General features: G+C 54.1%; 1 protein-coding gene across 2 annotated transcripts in view; it reads right to left on the bottom strand.

The window, feature by feature from the left end:
* The window catches only part of CFAP221 (cilia and flagella associated protein 221), a 111,822-nt gene that overhangs the window by 36,731 nt on the left and 53,220 nt on the right, over nucleotides 1-21,871 (bottom strand). For both annotated transcript variants that reach the window (XM_029071160.2, XM_029071167.2), the window contains exons 7-13: nucleotides 20,987-21,146; nucleotides 17,876-17,999; nucleotides 10,048-10,159; nucleotides 7,798-7,906; nucleotides 4,451-4,538; nucleotides 1,110-1,199; nucleotides 265-363 (exon numbers count right to left, since the gene is read on the bottom strand). In XM_029071160.2, the coding sequence (XP_028926993.1) occupies nucleotides 265-363; nucleotides 1,110-1,199; nucleotides 4,451-4,538; nucleotides 7,798-7,906; nucleotides 10,048-10,159; nucleotides 17,876-17,999; nucleotides 20,987-21,146 (782 nt within the window). The remainder of the gene's footprint in view (nucleotides 1-264; nucleotides 364-1,109; nucleotides 1,200-4,450; nucleotides 4,539-7,797; nucleotides 7,907-10,047; nucleotides 10,160-17,875; nucleotides 18,000-20,986; nucleotides 21,147-21,871) is intronic.

The raw sequence follows: 21,871 nt of genomic DNA, 5'->3' as shown, positions 1-21,871 counted from the left end.
CACGTGGTGCGACCTGATGACCTTGTATCTACCCCAGCGCTGAGAAGAGTGGTCGGCCGATAGTAAGCGCTTAACAAATACCACCGTCAGTCTCGGGGGGCCGGGTCAGTGGGCCGAGGGGGCCTGGCAGGGGCGTGGCCGGAGGCGGAGGGGGGAGGCGGGCCCTCGGGGGTGACCGTGCGCGGGGGCGACCTCCACCCTAGGGCCCGACCGCCGGCGGGATGGCCTCGGGGCGGCCTCCGGCCTCGGGGTGACGTCCGTTACCTTGCGGGCGGCTTGCTGGAAGCGCTTCTGGGTCTGGTGGCGGTCGGCCCAGGGCCTGTTGCTCAGGAGGTCGAACTTGGCGGGAAACGCCGGCTCTTCCTGGCCCGACAGGTCAAGGGGAAAGGTGGGCTCGGGGGCCAGGCCTGCCCGGGCACAGCCCGCCCCGGGCACTGCCCGGCGAAACCCCCCCGCAAGCCCCCGTGCCCCCAGAAGGAGAGATTCGGGCTGCCGACGGTGGAGGGGACTGGCCAGCTGCCGCCGGGACCCCATCGGTATCAAGCACCGCCGTAGATGCCGGGCAGGCCGGCAGGCTGCGGGTAGCCCTCGTCCCCCAAGGTTAGAGAAGCAGCGCGGCTCGGTGGAAAGGGCCCGGGCTTGGGAGTCAGAGGTCGTGGGATCGAATCCCGGCTCCGCCACTTGTCAGCTGTGTGTGACTGTGGGCGAGTCACTTCACTTCTCTGGACCTCAGTTCCCTCCTCTGTGAAATGGGGATGAAGACCGTGAGCCTCCCGTGGGCCAACCCGATGACCCTGTATCTCCCCCAGCGCTTAGAACGGGGCTCTGCACGTAGTAAGCGCTTAACAAATACCAACATTATTATTGTTAAGGACCTGAGTTCTAATCCCGGCTCCACCGCGTCTCTGCTGGGTGACCTTGGTCAAGTCATTTCACTTCCTCTGTCCCTCAGTGACCTCATCTGTAAAATGGTGCCTCATGTGGGACTGTGTCCAACCTGATTACTTTGTATCTATCCCAGCGCTTAGGACAGTGCCCGGCACATAGTAAGCGCTTAACAGATACGACTGAATGAAAGAGCAGGGGAGGAAATGGAGGGAGACACCCACCTCGCTCAAGGTCCGGACCACCCGCTGGCTGAGGACTTCGGCCTCGGTTCGCCGAAACCCCTCCTTCAGGTCCGGGCCGCCTCTCCTCCCCTGGTGGGAAGATTCGAAGAAACTTCATTCGTCTATTCGTTCACGCGGTTGTATTTATTGAGCGCTTTCTGTGTGCTAAGCCCTGTAGTAAGCGCTTGGGATAGGACGATAGAACAGCAGACACATTCCCTGCCCACAACAAGCTCACAGTCTAGAGGGAAATGGTCAATAACAATAATAATAATGATCGTGGCACATGTTAGGGGCTTAGTATGTGCCAGGCACTGTACTAAGCGCTGGTCAAGCGGGTTGGATCCAGTCCCTGTCCCATGTGGGGCTCCCAGTCTCCATCCCCATTTGACAGAGGAGGGAACTGAGACCTGGAGGAGTGAACTGATTTGCCCGAGGTCGCACAGAGGACACGCGGTGGAGCCGGGACTGGAGAAATCAGGGTGGACTGGGTGGTCGGCCGGAGGTACTGGGCGGTGAAAGGACATGATGAGGGTATTTTTTAAGGGCTTACTATGTGCCAAGCACTGTTCTAAGCGCTGGGGGAGATACGGGATCATCAGGTTGTCCCAGGTGGGGCTCACAGTCTTCATCCCCATTTTACAGATGAGGTCGCTGAGGCGCCGAGAAGTGAAGTGACTCACCCGAAGTCACCCAGCTGACAGGTGGCGGAGCCAGGATTAGAACCCACGACCTCTGACTCCCAAGCCCGGGCTCTTGCCACTGAGCCACGCTGCTTCTCCAGACCGTAAGCCCGTCAATGGGCAGGGATTGTCTCTATCTGTTGCCCAATTGTCCATTCCAAGCGTTTACTACAGTGCTCTGCACATAGTAAGCGCTCAATAAATACTATTGAATGAATGACATGACAGAACACGACAGGTTAGAATCAGGGGCACCGGGAGATGAAGTGGACATGTCAGGTGAGTGGCCTAATGGAAAGAGCCCGGGCCTAAGAGTCAGAAGGATCTGGGTTCTAATCCCGGCACTGCCATTTGTCTGCTGTGTGACCTTGGGCAAGTCGCTTTGCTTCTCTGGGCCTCATCTGTAAAATGAGGATCAAGATTGGGGAAGGGACTGTGCCCAAACTGACAAATCTGTAACTACCTCAGCACTCAGTACAATGCCTGGCACAGAGTGAGCGCTTCACATATATCACAATTATAATAATAATTATAACTATAATTATATATAATTATAATTATAACTAACTTAGCTATAATATAACTAAGCGCTGGGGTAGATACAAGCAGATCGGGTCCCTGTCCCACGTGGGGCTCACAGTCTCAATCCCCGTTTTCCAGATGAGGTCACCGAGGCCCAGAGAAGTGAAGTGACTGGTCCAAAGTCACACAGCTGACAAGTGGCGGAGGCGGGATTAGAACCCATGACCTCTGACTCCCAAGCCCGGGCTCTTTCCACTGAGCCACGCTGCTGCTCACCCGAATTATAAACCTCTAGACTGTAACCTCGCTGTGGGCAGGAAATGTGTCTGTTTATCGCTGTACTGTCCCCTCCCAAGCACTTAGTACAGTGCTTTGCACACAAGAGAAGCTGCGTAGTCTAACGGTTAGAGCCCGGGCCTGGGAGTCAGAAAGAGCTGGGTTCTAATCCCAGTTCTGCCACTTGTCTGTTGTGACCTTGGGCGAGTCACTTCACTTTTTTTTCTGCCTCGGTTCCCTCATCTGTAAATTGGGGATGGAGACTGGGAGCCCAAAGTGGGGCAGGGACTACGTCCCACCGATTTGTTTGTATCCACCCCAGCGCTCAGTACAGTGCCTGGCACATAGTAAGCGCTTAACAGGTACCATGATAATAATAATTAATAGTCAGCGCTCAATCAATACAACTGAATGAATCGGGGGTGCTGGGCAGTGAAGTGGATAGACTGAGCACCCCCTATCCCTCTGCTCCCCCCCACCCTCTGCTCTTCCCCCTTCCCCTCCCCTCAGCACTGTGCTCATTTGTCTCTATTATTTATTACCCTATTAATTTTGTTAATGAAGTGTCCACCCCCTTCATTCTATTTATCTCGATGATGTCTTGTTTTTGTTCTGTTTTGCTCTGCCGTCCGTCTCCCCCGATTAGACCGTGAGCCCGTCACTGGGCAGGGCTGGTCTCCGTCTGTTGCCGAATTGTACACTCCAAGCGCTCAGTACAGTGGACTGCACATGGTAAGCTTTCAATAAATACGAATGAATGAATGAATGGATGAATGAATGAATGAATGAATGGACATGACGGGTGAGATTCAGGGGCGCTGAGAAAACCAACGCTCCGAGCAGCCCGAGGTGCGGCCGTTGCAGACCGTGAGCCCGTCACTGGGCAGGGATGGTCTCTATCTGTTGCCGGATTGTCCGCTCCAAGCGCTTAGTACAGTGCTCTACACCTAGTAAGCGCTCAATAAATACGAATGAATGAATGAATGAATGAATGAATGAATGAATGAATGAATGAATGGACATATCGGGTGAGATTCAGGGGGCTGAGAAAATCAACGCTCCGAGCAGCCCAAGCTGCGGCCTTTGCAGACCGTGAGCCCATCGTTGGGCAGGGATGGTCTCTATCTGTTGCCGAATTGTCCACTCCAAGCGTTTAGTCCAGTGCACTGCACATAGTAAGCGCTCAATAAATACTATTGAATGAAAGAGTGAATGGACATGATGGGTGAAATTCAGGGGTGCTGAGAAAACCAACAACTCCGAGCAGTCCGAGGTGCGGCCGCTGCAGACCGTGAGCCCGTCGTTGGGCAGGGATGGTCTCTATCCGTTGCCGAATTGTCCGCTCCAAGCGCTTAGTACAGTGCTCTGCACACAGTCAGCACTCAATAAATACGTTTGAATGACTGAATGAATGGACATGACGGGTGAGATTCAGGGGTGCTGAGAAAACCAACGCTCCGAGCAGCCCGAGCTGCGGCCTTTGCAGACCGTGAGCCCGTCGTTGGGCAGGGATGGTCTCTATCTGTTGCCGAATTGTCCGCTCCAAGCGCTTAGTACAGTGCACTGCACCTAGCAAGCGCTCAATAAATACTATTGAATGAAAGAGTGAATGGACACGACGGCCGAAATTCGGGGGGGGGCTGAGAAAACTAACACTCTGAGCAGCCCGAAGTGCGGCCGTTGCAGACCGTGAGCCAGTCGTTGGGCAGGGATGGTCTCTATCTGTTGCCGGATTGAACACTCCAGGCGCTTAGTACAGCGCCCTGCACATAGTAAGCGCTCAATAAATAGGATCGCATGAATGGACGGTGCCACGCCGTTGACCAGATGCCCGACCGTCCGCCCGGCGCCGGCACTGACCTGGTAGGCCTCCTCCTGCCTCCGCCGTTCTTCCGCGAGTTCCCGCCTGAACTTGGCCGAGACGGGCTCCCGGCCGCGGCGCTCCTGCCTGCGGGGGGTCGGGGAGGGCACCGACACGGGGGGGTGACCCCGGGGAGACCGGCCCGCCCCCACCGGGACGTCCCGCCGGGGGCCTGGACTACCGCCAGCAGCGCGGGGCTCAGCGGAAAGAGCCCGGGCTGGGAGGTCAGAGGTCCTGGGTTCAAGTCCCGGCTCTGCCCCTTGTCAGCTGTGTGACTCTGAGCGAGTCACTTCACTTCTCTGGGCCGCGGTGACCTCGACTGGAAAATGGGCATTAAGAGGGTGACCCCCAAAGGGGGCAACCTGATCACCTTGTATCCTCCCAGTGCTTAGAACGGCGCTTTGCACCGTTAAGAAATACCTTTGTTATTCGAGAAGCGGCGTGGCTCAGTGGAAAGAGCGCGGGCTGGGGAGTCAGAGGTCATGGGTTCGAATCCCAGCTCCGCTCCTTGCCAGCTGTGTGACTCTGGGAAAGTCATTTCACTTCTCTGGGCCTCAGTTCCTTCATATGTCAAATGGGTATGAAGACTGTGAGCCCCTCATGGGGCAACTTGGTCACGTTGTATCCCCCCGACCCAGTTTTAGAATGGTGCTTTGCACATAGTAAGTGCTCAATAATAATAATAATGTTGGTATTTGGTATTTGCAGAGCACCATTCTAAGCGCTGGGGGAGATACAGGGGAATCAGGTTGTCCCCCGGGAGGCTCACAGTTAATCCCCATTTTCCAGATGAGGGAACTGAGGCCCAGAGAAGTGAAGTGACCTGCCCACAATCACACAGCTGACAAGTGGCAGAGCTGGGAGTCGAACCCATGACCTCTGACTCCCAAGCCCGGGCTTTTTCCACTGAGCCACGCTGCTTAACAAATGTCATCATTATTAGTACTAGTAGCAGCATTCAGTGATGCAATCGTATTTATTGAGCGCTTACTGTGTGCAGAGCACTGTTCCAAGCGCCGGGGTAGATGCAAGATAATCAGGTCGTCCCACATGGGGCTCACAGTCTTCATCCTCATTTTCCAGATGAGGGAACTGAGGCACCGAGAAGTGAAGTGACTTGCCCAAAGTCACACAGCTGAAAGGTGGCGGAGCGGGGATTAGAACCCATGACCCCCGACTCCCGAGCCCATGCTCTTTCCTCTGAGCCATGTTGCTTCTCTTTTAGACCGTGAGCCCGCTGTTGGGCAGGAATTCATTCAATAGTATTTATTGAGCGCTTACTAGGTGCAGAGCACTGTACTAAGCGCTTGGAATGGACAATACGGCAACAGATAGAGACGATCCCTGCCCACTGACGGGCTTACAGTCTCATCGATAATTATGATGAGGGTATTTGTTAAGCGCTTACTAGGGATGGTCTTTATCTGTTGCCCAATTGGACTTTCCAAGCGCTTAGTCCAGTGCTCTGCACCCAGTAAGCGCTCCATAAATACGATTGCATCAGTGAAGGAACGGATGTAGCTCTCGTAGCAGTGGAAGTAACAGTAGCCACGGTAATAGTAGCGAGATTACAGAGCAGCAGCCTGGCTTAGCGGAAAGAACCCGGGCTTGGGAGTCAGAGGTCGTGGGTTCTAATCCCGCCTCTGCCACCTGTCAGCTGTGTGACTGTGGGCAAGCTGCCTCACTTCTCTGGGCCTCAGTTCCTTCATCTGGAAAATGGGGATGAAGACTGGGAGCCCCACGGGGGACGACCCGATGACCTGGTATACTCCCTGCTCCACCACTTGTCTGCTGGGTGACCTTGGGCAAGCCACCGAATAATAATAATCATCATACTACTACTACTAATAATAATGGTATTTGTTAAGCGCTTATTATGTGCAAAGCACTGTTCTTAGCACTGGGGGGATACAAGGTCATCAGGTTGTCACCCTTGGGACTCACAGTCTTCATCCCTATTTTAATAATGATAATGTTGGCATTTGTTAAGCGCTTACTATGTGCAGAGCACTGTTCTAAGCGCTGGGGGAGATACAGGGTCATCGGGTTGTCCCAGGTGGGGCTCACGGTTAATCTCCATTTTCCAGATGAGGGAACCGAGGCCCAGAGAAGTGAAGTGACTCGCCCACAGTCACCCAGCTGACAAGTGGCAGAGCCGGGGTGCGAATCCATGACCTCTGACTCCCAAGCCCGGGCTCTTTCCACTGAGCCACGCCGCTTCTCAAAATAAATAATAACGTTGGCATTTGTTAAGCTCTTACTATGTGCCGAGCACCGTTCTAAGCGCTGGGGGAGATACAGGGACATCGGGTCGTCCCACGTGAGGCTCCCAGTTAATCCCCATTTGCCAGACGAGGTCACTGAGGCCCAGAGAAGTGAAGTGACTTTCCCACAGTCACACAGCTGACAAGTGGCAGAGGCGGGATTAGAACCCATGACCTCTGACTCCCAAGCCCGGGCTCTTTCCACTGAGCCACGCTGCTTCTCCAAAAAGTACTAGGCCCTTACTGTGCGAAGAGCACTCTCCTGGAAGCCCAACACTCTTCTGAGTAGTTACCATGTGCAGAGCACTGTATTCATTCAATAGTATTTATTGAGCGCTTACTATGTGCAGAGCACTGTACTAAGCGCTTGGGATGAACAAGTCGGCAACAGATAGAGACAGTCCCTGCCGTTTGACGGGCTTACAGTCTAATCGTAAGTGCCTAGTAGAGAAGCAGCGTTGCCTAGTGGTTAGAGCCCGGGCTTGGAAGTCAAAGGTCGTGGGTTCTAATTCCGACTCCGCCACTTGTCTGCTGAGTGATCTTGGGCGAGTCACTTCACTTCTCTGGGCCTCAGTGACCTCCTCTGTAAAAACGGGGATTAAAAAATGTGAGCCCCACGTGGGACAACCTGATGACCCTGTATCTCCCCCAGCGCTTAGAACAGTGCTCGGCACATAGTAAGCGCTTAACAGATAGGATTATTATTATTATTATTGGGGGGGGCGTTTAATGGTCTTCTTTAAGTGCTTACTATGTGCCAGGCACTGTTCTAAGCGCTGAGTTGGATACAAGGTCATCAGGTTGGACCCAGTCCCCGTCCCCCGTGGGGCTCACAGTCTCAATCCCCGTTTTCCAGATGAGGGAACTGAGGCCCAGCCAAGTCAAGTGACTGGTCCAAGGTCACGCAGCAGAGAAGGGGCGGAACGGGGATTAGAACCCGCGACCTTCCGACCCCGGGGGCCGGGCTCTATCCGTCGGGCCGAGGCAGGGCTGGCTGTCGGGTGGAGGGCACTGTAGTGGGCGCCCGTCGTCCGCAGAGCACGGGCCGGGGAACCAAGAGGACGCCGGGCGTCGGCACTCACCACTTGAGATGGTTGGCAGCCTCGTTCTCGGCGTCCAGCCGGGCCCGCTGCTCAAAGCGGGCCTCCTTCATCTGCCTCGTCTGGCACACGTCGGGGCCTTGGCCCAGGGCTGCCAACGCAAGGCCCCGGTCGTCGGCCCCGAGATCGAATCCCGCCCCCGGGGCCGTCGGTCCATCCCTCCGTCGTGCGGAGGGCGGAGCAGCGGCCCCGGCGCTCGTGAAAGTCCGGGAGAGTGAGTAGCCACGACCCCTCCCCTCCAGGAGCTTCCAGTCTACCGTGTGCAGAGCGCTGTGCTGAGCGCTCGGGAGAGGACCAGGGACTGAGTAGACACATCCCTGTCTTCGAGGAGCTTCCAGTCTACCGTGCGCAGAACGCTGTGCTGAGCGCTCGGGAGAGGACGAGGGACTGAGTAGACACATCCCTGTCCTCGAGGAGCTTCCAGTCTACCGTGTGCAGAGCGCTGTGCTGAGCGCTCGGGAGAGGACAAGAGACTGAGTAGACACATCCCTGTCCTCGAGGAGCTTCCAGTCTACCGTGTGCAGAGCGCTGTGCTGAGCGCTCGGGAGAGGGCGAGGCACTGAGTAGACACATCCCTGTCCTCGAGGAGCTTCCAGTCTACTGTGAGCAGAGCGCTGTGCTGAACGCTCGGGCGAGGACAATAGAGCTAGTAGACATGACAATAATCATAATAAATACTGTGGTACTTGTTAAGCGCTTACTGTGTGCCAAGCACTGTTCTAAGCACTGGGGTAGATACAAATTAGTTAGAATGGACACGATCCCTGTCCCACACGGGGCTCACCGTCTTAATCCCCATTTTACAGATGAGGAAACTGAGGCCCAGAGAAGGGAAGTGACTAGCTCAAGGTCACCCAGCTGCTGGGGGCCGGGAGGTAGCTGAGAAACGGCAGCGTGGCTCAGTGGAAAGAGGCCGGGCTTGGGAGGCAGAGGTGATGGGTTCGAATCCCGGCTCCGCCGCTTGCCAGCTGTGTGACTTTGGGCGAGTCACTTCACTTCTCTGGGCCTCAGTGACCTCATCTGGAAAATGGGGGTGAAGACCGGGCGCCTCACGTGGGACAACCCGATGACCCTGTATCTCCCCCAGTGCTTAGAACAGTGCTCTGCACGTAGTAAGCGCTTAACAAATACCAACATTATTATGAGTAGTAACAATTGCAGAAGTACCAGCGTCATGGCTCAGTGAAAAGAGCCCGGGCTTGGGAGTCAGAGGTCATGGGTTCGACTCCTGGCTCTGCCACTTGTCAGCTGGGTGACTGTGGGCGAGTCACTTCACTTCTCTGGGCCTCAGTGACCTCATCTGGAAAATGGGGGTGAAGACCGGGAGCCTCACGTGGGACAACCCGATGACCCTGTATCTCCCCCAGTGCTTAGAACAGTGCTCTGCACGTAGTAAGCGCTTAACAAATACCAACATTATTATGAGTAGTAACAATTGCAGAAGTACCAGCGTCATGGCTCAGTGAAAAGAGCCCGGGCTTGGGAGTCAGAGGTCATGGGTTCGACTCCTGGCTCTGCCACTTGTCAGCTGGGTGACTGTGGGCGAGTCACTTCACTTCTCTGGGCCTCAGTGACCTCATCTGTCAAATGGGGGTGAAGCCTGTGAGCCTTAAGTGGGACACCCTGATGACCTTGTATCTCCCCCAGTGCTTAGAACAGGGCTTTGCACATAGTAAGCGCTTAACAAATGCCATCATTCGTGGCCCAGTGGAAAGAGCCCGGGCTTTGGAGTCAGAGGTCATGGGTTCGAATCCGGCTCTGCCACTTGTCAGCTGTGGGACTGTGGGCGAGTCACTTCACTTCTCTGGGCCTCAGTGACCTCATCTGTCAAATGGGGATGAAGACTGTGAGCCCCACGTGGGACAACCTGATTCCCCTGTGTCTCCCCCAGCGCTTAGAACAGTGCTCTGCACATAGTAAGCGCTTAACAAATACCAACATTATTATTATTATCATTATTATATAGCACAGGCTTGGGAGTCAGAAGGACCTGGGTTCTATTTCTGGTTCCACCACATGTCTGCTGTGTGACCTTGGGCGTGTCACTTCGCTCCTCTGGGCCTCAGTTCCCTCATCTGGAAAATGGGGATTGAGACCGTGAGCCCCACGGGAGACAGGGACTGGGCCCCAACCTAATTTGCTGGTATCCACCCCAGCGCTTAGTACAGTGCCCGGCATATCGGATTTTCGTCTTCATTTCGGGGTGTCCAGCCGGGGCCCCTGCCGTCTTACCTGCTTTCAAATCCTTTATCTTCAGCTTTCCCGGTTCTTGGTTCAGAACGGTGGCCACAGCGAAGGGGCTGGACAAATCCGAGGGAAATCTCAAGTTCTCCAACCAAATTTCCTGCGGGCCGACAGCGTCTACTGAGCGCGGAACTGTGTGCGGAGCGTTGTGCTGAGCTCATGGGGGAGGCAGGGTGGCTTAGTGGCAAGAGCTCGGGCTAGAGAGTCAGAGGTCGTGGGTTCTAATCCCGGCTCCGCCACTCATCAGCTGTGTGACTTTGGGTCAGTCACTTCACTTCTCTGGGCCTCAGTTCCCTTATCTGGAAAATGGGGATTGAGACTGGGAGCCCCACATGGGACACTCTGAAGACCTTGGATCTCCCCCAGCGCTTAGAACAGTGCTTGGCACATAGTAAGTCCTTAACAAATAGCATCATTAGTATTATTAATAATAATTATTACTACTACTAATAATAATAACGATGGTATTTGAGCACCGTTCTAAGTGCTGGGGTAGATGCAAGCTACTCAGGTTGGACACAGTCCCTGTCCCACTTGGGGCTCACGGTCTTCATCCCCATTTTACAGATGAGGGAACTGAGGCCCAGAGAAGTGAAATGACTTGCCCAAGGTCACACAGCTGGCAAGTGGTGGAGCCGGGATTCGAAACCAGCTCCTGCTGAGTCCCAGGCCCTCGCTCTATCCACTAGTAAGTAAGCTCAAAGAGCTTCCAGTCTACTGTGTGCAGAGCACTGTGCTGAGCACTTGGAAGAAGACAATACAGATAGTAGACACAATCTCTATCCTCAAGGAGTTGACAGTTTACTGTGTGCAGAGCACTGTGCTGAGCGCTTGGGAGAGCACCCCCGCTCTAGACTTCAAGATTGTCGTGAGCAGGAAACACGGCTCCTAATTCAATTGTATCGTCCTCCCCCAAGGGCTTGCTCCAGTGCTCTGTACACAGCATTGTCCTTTCCCGAGCGCTTAGTACAGTGCTCTGCACACAGGAAGCGCTCATTGAGTACGACTGAATGAACGAATGAATAGTAAACTCTCAATAAATTCACTCGATTGATTAATTGGTGGAGAGGACACTAGAACGAGTAGCCTTCAAGGAGCTTCTAGTCTACTGCGTGCAGAGCACTGTGCTGAGCGCTCGGGAGAGGACAATAGAGTTAGTCAACGTGATACTTGTCCTCAAGGAGCCAGCAGTCTGTGTGCAGAGCACTGTGCTGAGCACTTGGGAGAGTATACTAGGACAGTAGAGATAGCGGCATGGCGTAATGGACAGAGCCCAGGTCTGGGGGTCAGAAGGTCATGAGTTCTAATCCTGGCTCAAACAGTTCATTCCTTAATTCATTCATCCAATAGTATTTATTGAGCGCTTACTATGTGCAGAGCACTGTACTAAGCGCTTGGAATGGACAATTCGGCCACAGATAGAGACCATCCCTGCCCAGTGACGGGCTCACGGTCTAATCGGGGGAGACGGACGGCAGAGCAAAACAGAACGAAACAAAAACGAGACGACGTTATCACGATAAACAGAATCAAGGGGATGGACACAGTTGTCTGCCGTGTGACCTTGGACGAGTCACTTCACTTCTCTGTGCTCAGTTCCCTCATTTGTAAAATGGGGAATGAGACTGTAAGGCCCACGCGGGACAGGGACTGGGTCCAACCCGATTAGCCTGGATCTACCCCAGCGCTTAGTAAAGTGCCTGGCACACAGTAAGCGCTTAACAGATATCACAATTTTCATTATTATTACTCTTAGAGTTAGTAAGCACAGTTCCTGCCCTCAAGAATAGACCCAGTGATGCATTTGACAGTGGGAAGAAATGATTCTCCCTTCATCGTCTCAGCCAGACCCTGTCCTCCCCTGACTTTCCCATCCCTGTAGACAGCACCACCGTCCTTCCCGTCTCACAGGCCCGTGCCCCATTTAGCCTTCATACCCAAATTACCTTCCCTTGATGACCAAACAGACGCTCTCCACACCACCCTCTCCACTGAACTCTACTCACTGACTCCCCACCCCTTCGTCCGCTCTCGTGCCACCGATCTGCGGCCCTGGTTCACCTGCCCAATCCTCCTCCTTCGCTCCTGCACTGAAGCCGCAGAGCGCTGCTGGCGGAAATTGAGATATCAGCCCGAATTCACCAACCTCAGGTTTATCCTTGCGGGCTTTAACTCTGCCCTCTCCTCTGCCCGGCGATACTATGTCTCCACCCTTATTGGCCCCCATGCCCATCGCCCTCCCCGGTTGTTCTAGACATTTAATGCCCTCCTCAGGCCCCCTGCCCCCCCGCCTCTCCCATCCCTTGCCCCCAGTGACCCGGCCACCTAATTCATCAACAAAATTGACAGTATCAGACTTGATTTCCCAAAAATCTGCCCTGCCCCGCTCCTCTACCTCCCTTCTCCTGCTCCTTCTTCAAAACTTCTCGCTCTGGGCTTCAAGGCCCTCCATCCCCTCGCCCCCTCCTACCTCTCCTCCCTTCTCTCTTTCCACCGCCCACCCGCACGCTCCGCTCCTCCGCCGCCCGCCTCCTCGCCGTCCCCCGTTCTCGCCCGTCCCGCCGTCGACCCCCGGCCTAAGTCCTCCCGCCGTCCCGGGATGCCCTCCCTCCTCACCTCCGCCAAACTCACTCTCTTCCCCTCTTCAAAGCCCTAATGAGAGCTCACCTCCTCCGAGAGGCCTTCCCACACTGAGCTTCCCTTTTCCCCTCTGCTCCCTCCCTGCCCCCCCTTCACCTCCCCTCAGCTAAGCCCCCTTTCCCCCCTTTCCCTCTACTCCTCTCCCTCTCCCTTCCCCCTCCCCAGCACTGCTCATTTGGATATATTTTTATTCCCCTATTTATTTTGTGAATGAGGTGTCCGTCCCTTTCATTCTATTTACTGTAAGTTGTCTTGTTTTTGTCTGTCTCCCCCAATTAGACTACAAACCCGTCGATGGGCAGGGATTGGCTCTATCTGTTGCCAAATTGTCCAAGTGCTTAGTACAGTGCTCTGCACATAGTAAATGCTCAGTAATTGAATGAATGAATGAATCTTTCCCAAGAGTATCTCTAGAGGAGATTTCCCGCCTTCTCTCAAAATCCATCCCCTCCACTTGTTCACGGGACACCATTTCTTTGCACCTCATCAAAACACTCGCCCCGTCTCTTCTTCCCACCCTAACTGCCATCTTCAAATGTTCACTCTCCAGTGGCTTCTTCGCCACTGCTTTTAAACCTGCCCATGTCTCCCTTATCCTAAAAAAACCCTCCCGTGACCCCAGGGCTCCCTCCAGTTACCGCCCCATCTCCCTCCGACCATTCCTCTCCAAACTCCTTGAGCGAGTTGTCTAAACCCTCTGTCTCCACTTCCTCTCCTCCAGTTCTCTCCCGGCCCCCCTCCAATCTGGCTTCCGTCCCCTTCGTTCCACAGAAATCGCCTTCTCCAAGGTCACCAGTGATCTCCTTCTTGCCAAATCTAACGGCGTCTACTCCATCCTCATCCTCCTCGGCCTCTCGGCTGCCTTGGACACCTCGGGCCGCCCCCTGCTCCTGAAGATGTTCCAAACAAAAACTCCTCACTCTAGGCTTCAAGGCTCTCCATCACCTCGCCCCTTCCTACCTCTCCTCCCTTCTCTCTTTCTACCGCCCACCCCGCACGCTCCGCTCCTCCGCCGCCCACCTCCTCGCCGTCCCTCGGTCTCGCCTATCCCGCCGTCGACCCCCGGGTCACGTCCTCCCGCGGTCCCGGAACGCCCTCCCTCCTCACCTCCGCCAAACCGATTCTCTTTCCCTCTTCAAAACCTTACTTAAAAATCACCTCCTCCGAGAGGCGTTCCCAGACTGAGCTCCTCTTCCCCCTCTACTCCCTCTGCCATCCCCCCTTTACCTCTCCACAGCTAAAGCCTCATTTTCCCCTTTTCCCTCTGCTCCTCCACCTCTCCCTTCCCATCCCCACGGCACCGTACTCGTCCGCTCGACTGTATGTATTTTCGTTACCCTATTTATTTTGTTAATGAATTGTACATCGCCTCGATTCTATTTAGTCGCCATCGGTTTTTACGAGATGTTCTTCCCCTCGACGCTGTTTAGTGCCATCGTTCTCGTCCGTCCGTCTCCCCCGATTAGACCGTAAGCCCGTCAAACGGCAGGGACCGTCTCTATCTGTTGCCGACTTGTTCATCCCAAGCGCTTAGTACAGTGCTCTGCACATAGTAAGCGCTCAATAAATACTATTGAATGAATTGAAAGACGTTATCCAACCTTGTCTTCCCCGACGCTGTCCTCGCCTGGTTCATTCATTCATTGAATCGTATTTATTGAGCACTTACTATGCGCAGAGCATTGTACTAGGCGCTTGGAATGGACAATTCGGCAACAGATAGAGACCGTCCCTGCCCAGTAACGGGCTCACAGTCTAAACGGGGGAGACAGACGGCAAAGCAAAACAGAACAAAAGAAAACAAGCGGTCTGGCACAGATGTCATCAAGATTAATGAATGAATTAATTAATGTTGGTATTTGTTAAGCGCTTACTGTGTGCAGAGCACCGTTCTAAGCGCTGGGGTAGATACAGGGTCATCAGGTCGTCCCACGTGAGGCTCACAGTTCATCCCCATTGTACAGATGAGGTCACTGAGGCCCAGAGAAGTGAAGTGACTTGCCCACAGTCACCCAGCTGACAAGGGGCAGAGTCAGGATTCGAACCCATGACCTCTGACTCCCAAGCCCATGCTCTTTCCACTGAGCCATGCTGCTTCTCTAAGATAAATAGAATCATAGAGATGTACACATCATTAACAGTTGAAATAGAGTAATAAATAATATATACAAATATTCATTCATTCAATGGTATTTATTGAGCACTTACTTTGTGCAGAGCACTGGACTAAGCACTTGGAATGGACAAGATAGAGACCATCCCTGCCCAACGACGGGCTCACAGTCTAATCGGGGGAGACAGACGGACAAAAACAAGACAACTTAATCACGATAAATAGAATCAAGGGAGTGTACACCTCAATAACAAAATAAATAGGGTCATAAAAATATATACAAAGGAGCAGAGTGCTGAGGGGAGGGGGAGGGGGAGGAGGAGGAGCAGAGGGAAAGGGGGGAAAGGGGGCTTAGCTGAGGGGAGGTGAAGAGGGGGCAGAGAAGGAGCAGAGGGAAAAGGGGAAGCTCAGTGTGGGAAGGCCTCTCGGAGGAGGTGACCTCTCCGTAGGGCTTGGAAGAGGGGAAGAGAGTTAGTTTGGTGGAGTTGAGGAGGAGACAGGAAGGATGGTGGTGCCGTCTACAGTGATGGGAAAGTGAACAGGAGGACAGGTTTGGGTGGGAAGGTGAGAAGTTCAGCTGTAGCCAGTTTGAGGTGACGGGAGGACATCCAAGTAGAGAGGTCTTGAAGGCGGCAGGAGGAGATGTGAGACATCAAGCAGAAACTCCTCACCATCGGCTTTAAAGCCGTCCATCCCCTTGCCCCTTCCTACCTCCCCTTCTCAGTCTCTTTCACAGGTTCCTCCTCTGCCCTTCACCCTCTAGCCGTGGGGGTCCCTCGAGGCTCAGTGCCGGGTCCCCTTCTGGTCTCCGTCTCCACCCGCTCCCTGGGAGAACTCGTCCGCCCCCACGACTTCGACCCCCACCTCTCCGCAGACGATCCCCAAATCTCCCTCTCCGGCCCCGACCTCTCTCCCTCTCTGCGGTCTCGCATCTCCTCCCGCCTTCGAGGCCTCTCTACTTGGATGTCCGCCCGTCACCTCAAACTGACTAAAGCGGCACTTCTCACCTTCCCACCCAAACCTGTCCTCCTGTTCACTTTCCCATCACTGTAGACGGCACCACCATCCTTCCTGTCTCACAAGCCCGTAACCTTGGCGTTATCCTTGACTCCTCGACGTTGCTAAAATCCACCCTTCCTCTCCATCCAAACTGTTACCCCATTCATGCAAGCATTTCTCCTATCCACCTTGACTCCTGCATCAGCCTCCTTGCTGACCTCCCTGCCTCCTGTCTCCACTCCAGACTCCATTCTGCTGCCTGGATCATTTTCCTTCAGAAACATTCGAAAAACACAGAGCTCACAGTCTAGAGGGGGAGACGGGCATTAACATACTTAAGTAAATAAATAGATACATCACAGATCTATCCATATGTGCCGTGCGGCTGGGACGGGGGCGTGAATGAAGGGAGCAAGTCAGGGCGACGCGGAAGGGAGTGGGAGAAGTGCTCTGCACACAGGGAGTGCTCAATAAATACGACTGAGTGAATGAATGACTGAGAAGAGAGGAGGAGGGCAAAAATCTCCAGTGGTTGCCCATCCACCTCCACATCAAGCAGAAACTCCTCACCGTCGGCTTTAAAGCCGTCCATCCCCTTGCTCCCTCCTCCCTCATCTCTCTTCCGTCCTCCTCCGGCCTGGGCCGCACACTCCGCTCCTCTGCCGCCGCTCACCTCCCCCCCGGGCCTCCATCTCGCCCGTCCCGCCGCCGACCCCCGGCCCCCGTCCCGCCTCCGGCCCGGCACGTCCTCCCTCCTCAAATCCCACAGACGACGACTCTCCCCCGCTTCAAAGCCTTATCGAAGGCCCGTCTCCTCCTCCAAGAGGCCTTCCCTGACTAAAGCCCTCCTTTCCTCTTCTCAGTCACTCATTCAATCGTATTTACTGAGCGCTCACGGCGTGCAGAGCACTTCTCCCACTCCCTTCTGCGTCCTCCTGGCGAGGCTCAGTGGAAAGAGCCCGGGCTTCGGAGTCAGAGGTCATGGGTTCGACTCCCAGCTCGGCCACTTGTCAGCTGTGTGACTGTGGGCAAGTCACTTCACTTCTCTGTGCCTCTGTTACCTCCTCTCTAAAATGGGGATTAACTGGGAGCCTCACATGGGACGACCCGGTGACCCTGTATCTCCCCCAGCGCTTAGAACAGTGCTCTGCACGTAGTAAGCGCTTAACAAACACCAACATTATTATCCCAGCCCCACAGCACATATGGATAGATCTGTAATGTATTTATTTATTTACTGAAGTATATTAATGCCTGTCTCCCCCTCTAGACTGTGAGCTCACTGTGAGCGGGGAATGTGTCTGTTGTTATATTGGACTCTCCCAACTGCTTAGTACAGTGTTTCGCATTCAGTAAGGACTCAATAAATACGATCGAATGAATAAATGAATGAGTGAATCCTTTCCAGTGCCTGCAACAGAATAAGCGCTTAACATCTCCCACCCTCACAGCACTTATGTAGCTATCTGTCATTTTATTTATTCATACTGATGTCTGTCTCCCCCTATTCTAGACTGTGAGCTCATTGTGGGCAGGCAATGTCACTGTTTATTGCTGTATTGTCCTTTTCCAAGTGCTTAGTACAGTGCTCTGCACGCAGTAAGCCCTCAATAAATACAATTAAAGGACTGAATGAATGAACAAGTACCATTATTATTAATAAACAGGCGCATCATTGTATGCAGGGCACTGTACGGAGCGCTTTGGAGCCGCGCGGCTTAGTGGAAAGAGCCCGGCCTTAGGACTCAGAGGTCGTGGGTTCTAATCCCGCCTCCGCCACTTGTCAGCTGTGCGACTTTGGGCATGCCACTTCACTTGTCTGGGCCTCAGTGACCTCATCTGCAAAGCGGGGATGAAGACCATGGGACAACCTGATGACCTGGAATCCCCCCCAGCGCTTGGAACAGTGCTTGCTACGTGGTAAGCGCTTAACAAAAACCATCACTGTTATAATTACGATCTGCATCGTACACCACGACGGAGTTGGTGGACGGGCCCCTCCCCTGCCCCCCACCACCCCTTGCCCCCCCAACCCCACAGGTCGCCGTCGGCCCCCTCACTCACCCGGGCCCGTGGAGGTGGATGTCGCTTGGACGTGGGTTTTTGGGGGGGCGCGTGGACGGTCGACTTCACCAGCCCCCCGGGCCTCCTCCGGGACAGGGGCCGGAGTCTCTCCGGCCCCTCCTTGCTGGAGCGGAGACGGAGAGGCTTCGGGTCATCCCCCGCCGCCCCCCGGATGACGACACCCCCCATCCCCCGGACTGAGGCCGAGCCCCCCGCTCGATCCATCGCTTTCCCCCAGCCCCGGCTGATCTGCCTGGTGGTCAGCCCATAGGAGGTGCTTAAATAGCACTGCTGTTCTTATTGATTACATTCATTCATTCAAAAATATTTATTGAGCGCTTATAGTGTGAAGGGCACTGTACTAAGCGCTTGGGGGAGTCCATTACACAGACTCATACAATAAATACAATACACATTCAATACAACAAACACAACACAACGCAATAAATACAATAAACGGACACATTCCCTGCTCACAATGAGCTGAGAGTCCGGAGGGGGAGGCAGACATTAATTGAAATAAATACATGACAGATATGATAATAGTCATGATGGTGATGGTATTTGTTAAGCACTTATTATGTGCCAATCACTGTTCTGAGCGCTGGAGTAGATACAAGATAATCAGGTCGTCCCACGTGGGGCTCACACTCTTAATCCCCATTTTACAGAGGAGGCAACTGAGGCCCAGAGAAGTGAAGTGACTTGCCCAAAGTCACACAGCAGACAAGCGGCGGATGTGGGAGTAATAATAATGTTGGTATTTGTTAAGCGCTTACTATGCGCAGAGCACTGTTCTAAGCGCTGGGGGAGATACAGGGTAATCAAAGGGCAGGGACTGTCTCTCTCTGTTACCGAATTGTACATTCCAAGTGCTTAGTACAGTGCTCTGCACATAGTAAGCGCTCAATAAATACTACTGAACGAATAAATCCTATTGAATAATCCGATTGTCCCACGTGAGGCTCCCAGTCTTCATCCCCATTTTCCAGATGAGGGAACTGAGGCACAGAGAAGTGAAGTGACTTGCCCACAGTCACCCAGTTGACAAGTGGCAGAGTCGGGATCCGAACCCACGACCTCTGACTCCCAAGCCTGTAAGGGGTGTGGGGCGGGGAGGGGAGGATGAAGAACGGGAGCGAGTCAGGATGACGCAGAAGGGAGTGGGAGAAGAGGAAAAGAGGGCTTAGGGAAGGCCTCTTGGAGGAGGTGGGCCCTCAGGAAGGCTTTGAAGGGGGGAGAGGCACCGTCCTCAAAACGGCGTGTTCGTGTGGGCCGGGATTGTCTCTATCTGTTGCCGAACTGTACTTTCCCAACGCTTAGTACAGTGCTCTGCACACAGTAAGCGCTCAATAAATACAACTGAATGAATGAATTCATTGTTCTATTGTTCTCTTGTCCTCTCCCAACTGCTTAGTACAGTGCTCTGCACACAGTAAGTGCTCAATAACTTCTAATCCTGGCTCCGCCACTTGTCCGCTGTGTGACCTTTGGCAAGTCCCTTAACTTTTCTGCATCTCATTCATTCATTCAATAGTATTTCTTGAGCGCTTACTATGTGCAGAGCACTGGACTAGGCGCTTGGAATGGACAAATCGGTAACAGATAGAGACGGTCCCTGCCCTTCGATGGGCTTACGGTCTAATCGGGGGAGACTCAGTTACCTAAAGAAGCAGCGTGGCTCAGTGGAAAGAACCCGGGCTTGGGAGTCAGAGGTCATGGGTTCGAATCCTGCCTCTGCCACTTGTCAGCTGGGTGACTGTGGGCAAGTCACTTCTCTTCTCGGTGCCTCAGTAGTGACCTCATCTGGAAAATGGGGATGAAGACTGGGACCCTCATGTGGGACAACCTGATGACCCTGGATCTCCCCCAGCGCTTAGAACAGTGTTCTGCACATAGTAAGCGCTTAACAAATACCAACACTATTATCATTAATGGAAAGTGCCCAGACTTGGGAGTCAGGGGCCGTGGGTTCTAATCCTGGTTTCACCACTTGTCTGCTGGGTGACCTTGGTCAGGTCACTTAACCACTTTTGTACCTCAGTTGCCTCATCTGTCAAATGGGGATTGAGACTGTGAGCCCCACTTAGGACAATCGGATCCTTGTATTTACCCCAGCACTTAGGGCACTTTTCTAAGCGGTGGGGTAGGTACAGGGTGATCAGGTTGTCCCACGTGGGGCTCCCAGTCTTCATCCCCATTTTCCAGAGGAGGGAACTGAGGCACAGAGAAGTGAAGTGACTCGCCCGCAGTCACACAGCTGACGAGTGGCAGAGCCGGGAGTCGAATCCATGACCTCTGACTCCGAAGCCCAGGCTCTTTCCACTGAGCCACGCCGCTTCCCAGTGAAGTGACTGGCCTCAGGTCACGCAGCCGACAAGCGGCGGAGCCGGGATTAGAACCCACATCCTCTGACTCCCCAGCCCGGGCTCTTACCACTAGGCCAGCTCTCTCCCCGACTCCCAAGTCCCCGCTCTTTCCACTAAGCGATGCGGGGCCGGGAAGGGGGAGGAAGAAAGGGAGAAAGTTGGGAGAAGAGGAAATCCTCCTCTCAGCACTGTGCTCATTTATATATATTATTTATTCCCCTATTTATTTTATTAATGAGGTTTCCATCCCCTTCATTCTATTTATCTTGATGAAGATGTTTTGTTTTGTAGGGGAAGCAGCGTGGCTCAGTGGAAAAGAGCCCGGGCTTCGGAGTCAGAGGTCACAGGTTCGACTCCCGGCTCTGCCGCTCGGCAGCTGTGTGACTGTGGGCGAGTCGCTTCGCTTCTCTGGGCCTCAGTGACCTCGTCTGTCAAATGGGGATTAACTGGGAGCCTCCCGTGAGACGACCTGATGACCCTGTATCCCCCCCAGCGCTTAGAACAGTGCTCTGCACATAGTAAGCGTTTAACAAATACCAACATTATTATCATTATTATCGTTCTGTTTCGCTCCGCCGTCCATCTCCCCCCGTGAGCCCGTGGTTGGGCAGGGACGGTCTCTCTCTGCTGCCGAACTGTACGTTCCAAGCGCTTCGACCGGTGCTCTGCACGTCGTCAGCGCTCAATAAATACGATTGGATCCGAGGGCCTCCCCTCCCGGTCCCGTCCGGCGGAGCCCTACCTGGAGGGTGGTCCGGGCGCGGACGTCCCCGTGAAGACACACAGGTAGGGTTTGGTGTTGAACTGGGAGATGTGCAGCTGCAGCTGGATCTGGGCCGTCCCGTAGTGGAAGGGACTGAAGCAGACCACCACCTTCACGCTCCCGTTGGCCGGGATGAGGCCTGGCCGGGGAATGATAATGAAAGATGACGACGGGGCTATTTGCTAAGCGCTTCCAGGGGGGCCAGCCACTATACTCTAAGCGCTGGGGTGGAGACAAGCCAGTCGGGTTGGACGCAGTCCCTGTCCCCCGTGGGGCTCACAGTCTCCATCCCCGTTTTACGGAAGAGGGAACTGAGGCACGGGGCGTAATAATCATCATAATCCTAATTACGGTACTTGTTAGGGGCTTACTGTGTGTCAAGCACTGGATGACGATGGTGGTATTTGTTAAGCACTTACTAGGGTCATGGGTTCAAATCCCAGCTCTGCCACTTGTCGGCTGTGGGACCGTGGGCAAGTCACTTCGCTTCTCTGTGCCTCAGTGACCTCATCTGGAAAATGGGGATGAAGACCGTGAGCCCCACGGGGGACAACCTGATTCCCCCGTGTCTACCCCAGCGCTTAGAACAGCGTTCTGCACATAGTAAGCGCTTAACAAACACCAACATTATTATTATTACTATGTGCCAAGCACTGTTCTAAGCACAGGGGGCAGGGAGGATAGAAGGTGGTGAGGTTGTCCCACGTGGGGTTCACAGTCTTCATCCCCATTTTACAGACGAGGTCGCTGAGGCCCCGAGAAGTGAAGTGACTCGCCCAAAGTCGCACAGCTGACAAGTGGCGGAGCCGGGATTCGAACCCACGACCTCGGACTCCCCAGCCCGGGCTCTTTCCACTGAGCCGC

The sequence above is a fragment of the Ornithorhynchus anatinus genome, chromosome 1 (genome assembly GCF_004115215.2).
Source record: "Ornithorhynchus anatinus isolate Pmale09 chromosome 1, mOrnAna1.pri.v4, whole genome shotgun sequence".
NCBI lineage: Eukaryota > Metazoa > Chordata > Mammalia > Monotremata > Ornithorhynchidae > Ornithorhynchus > Ornithorhynchus anatinus.
Note: the sequence above shows the minus strand (reverse complement) of the source record. Positions and strands in the feature narration are given on the sequence as shown.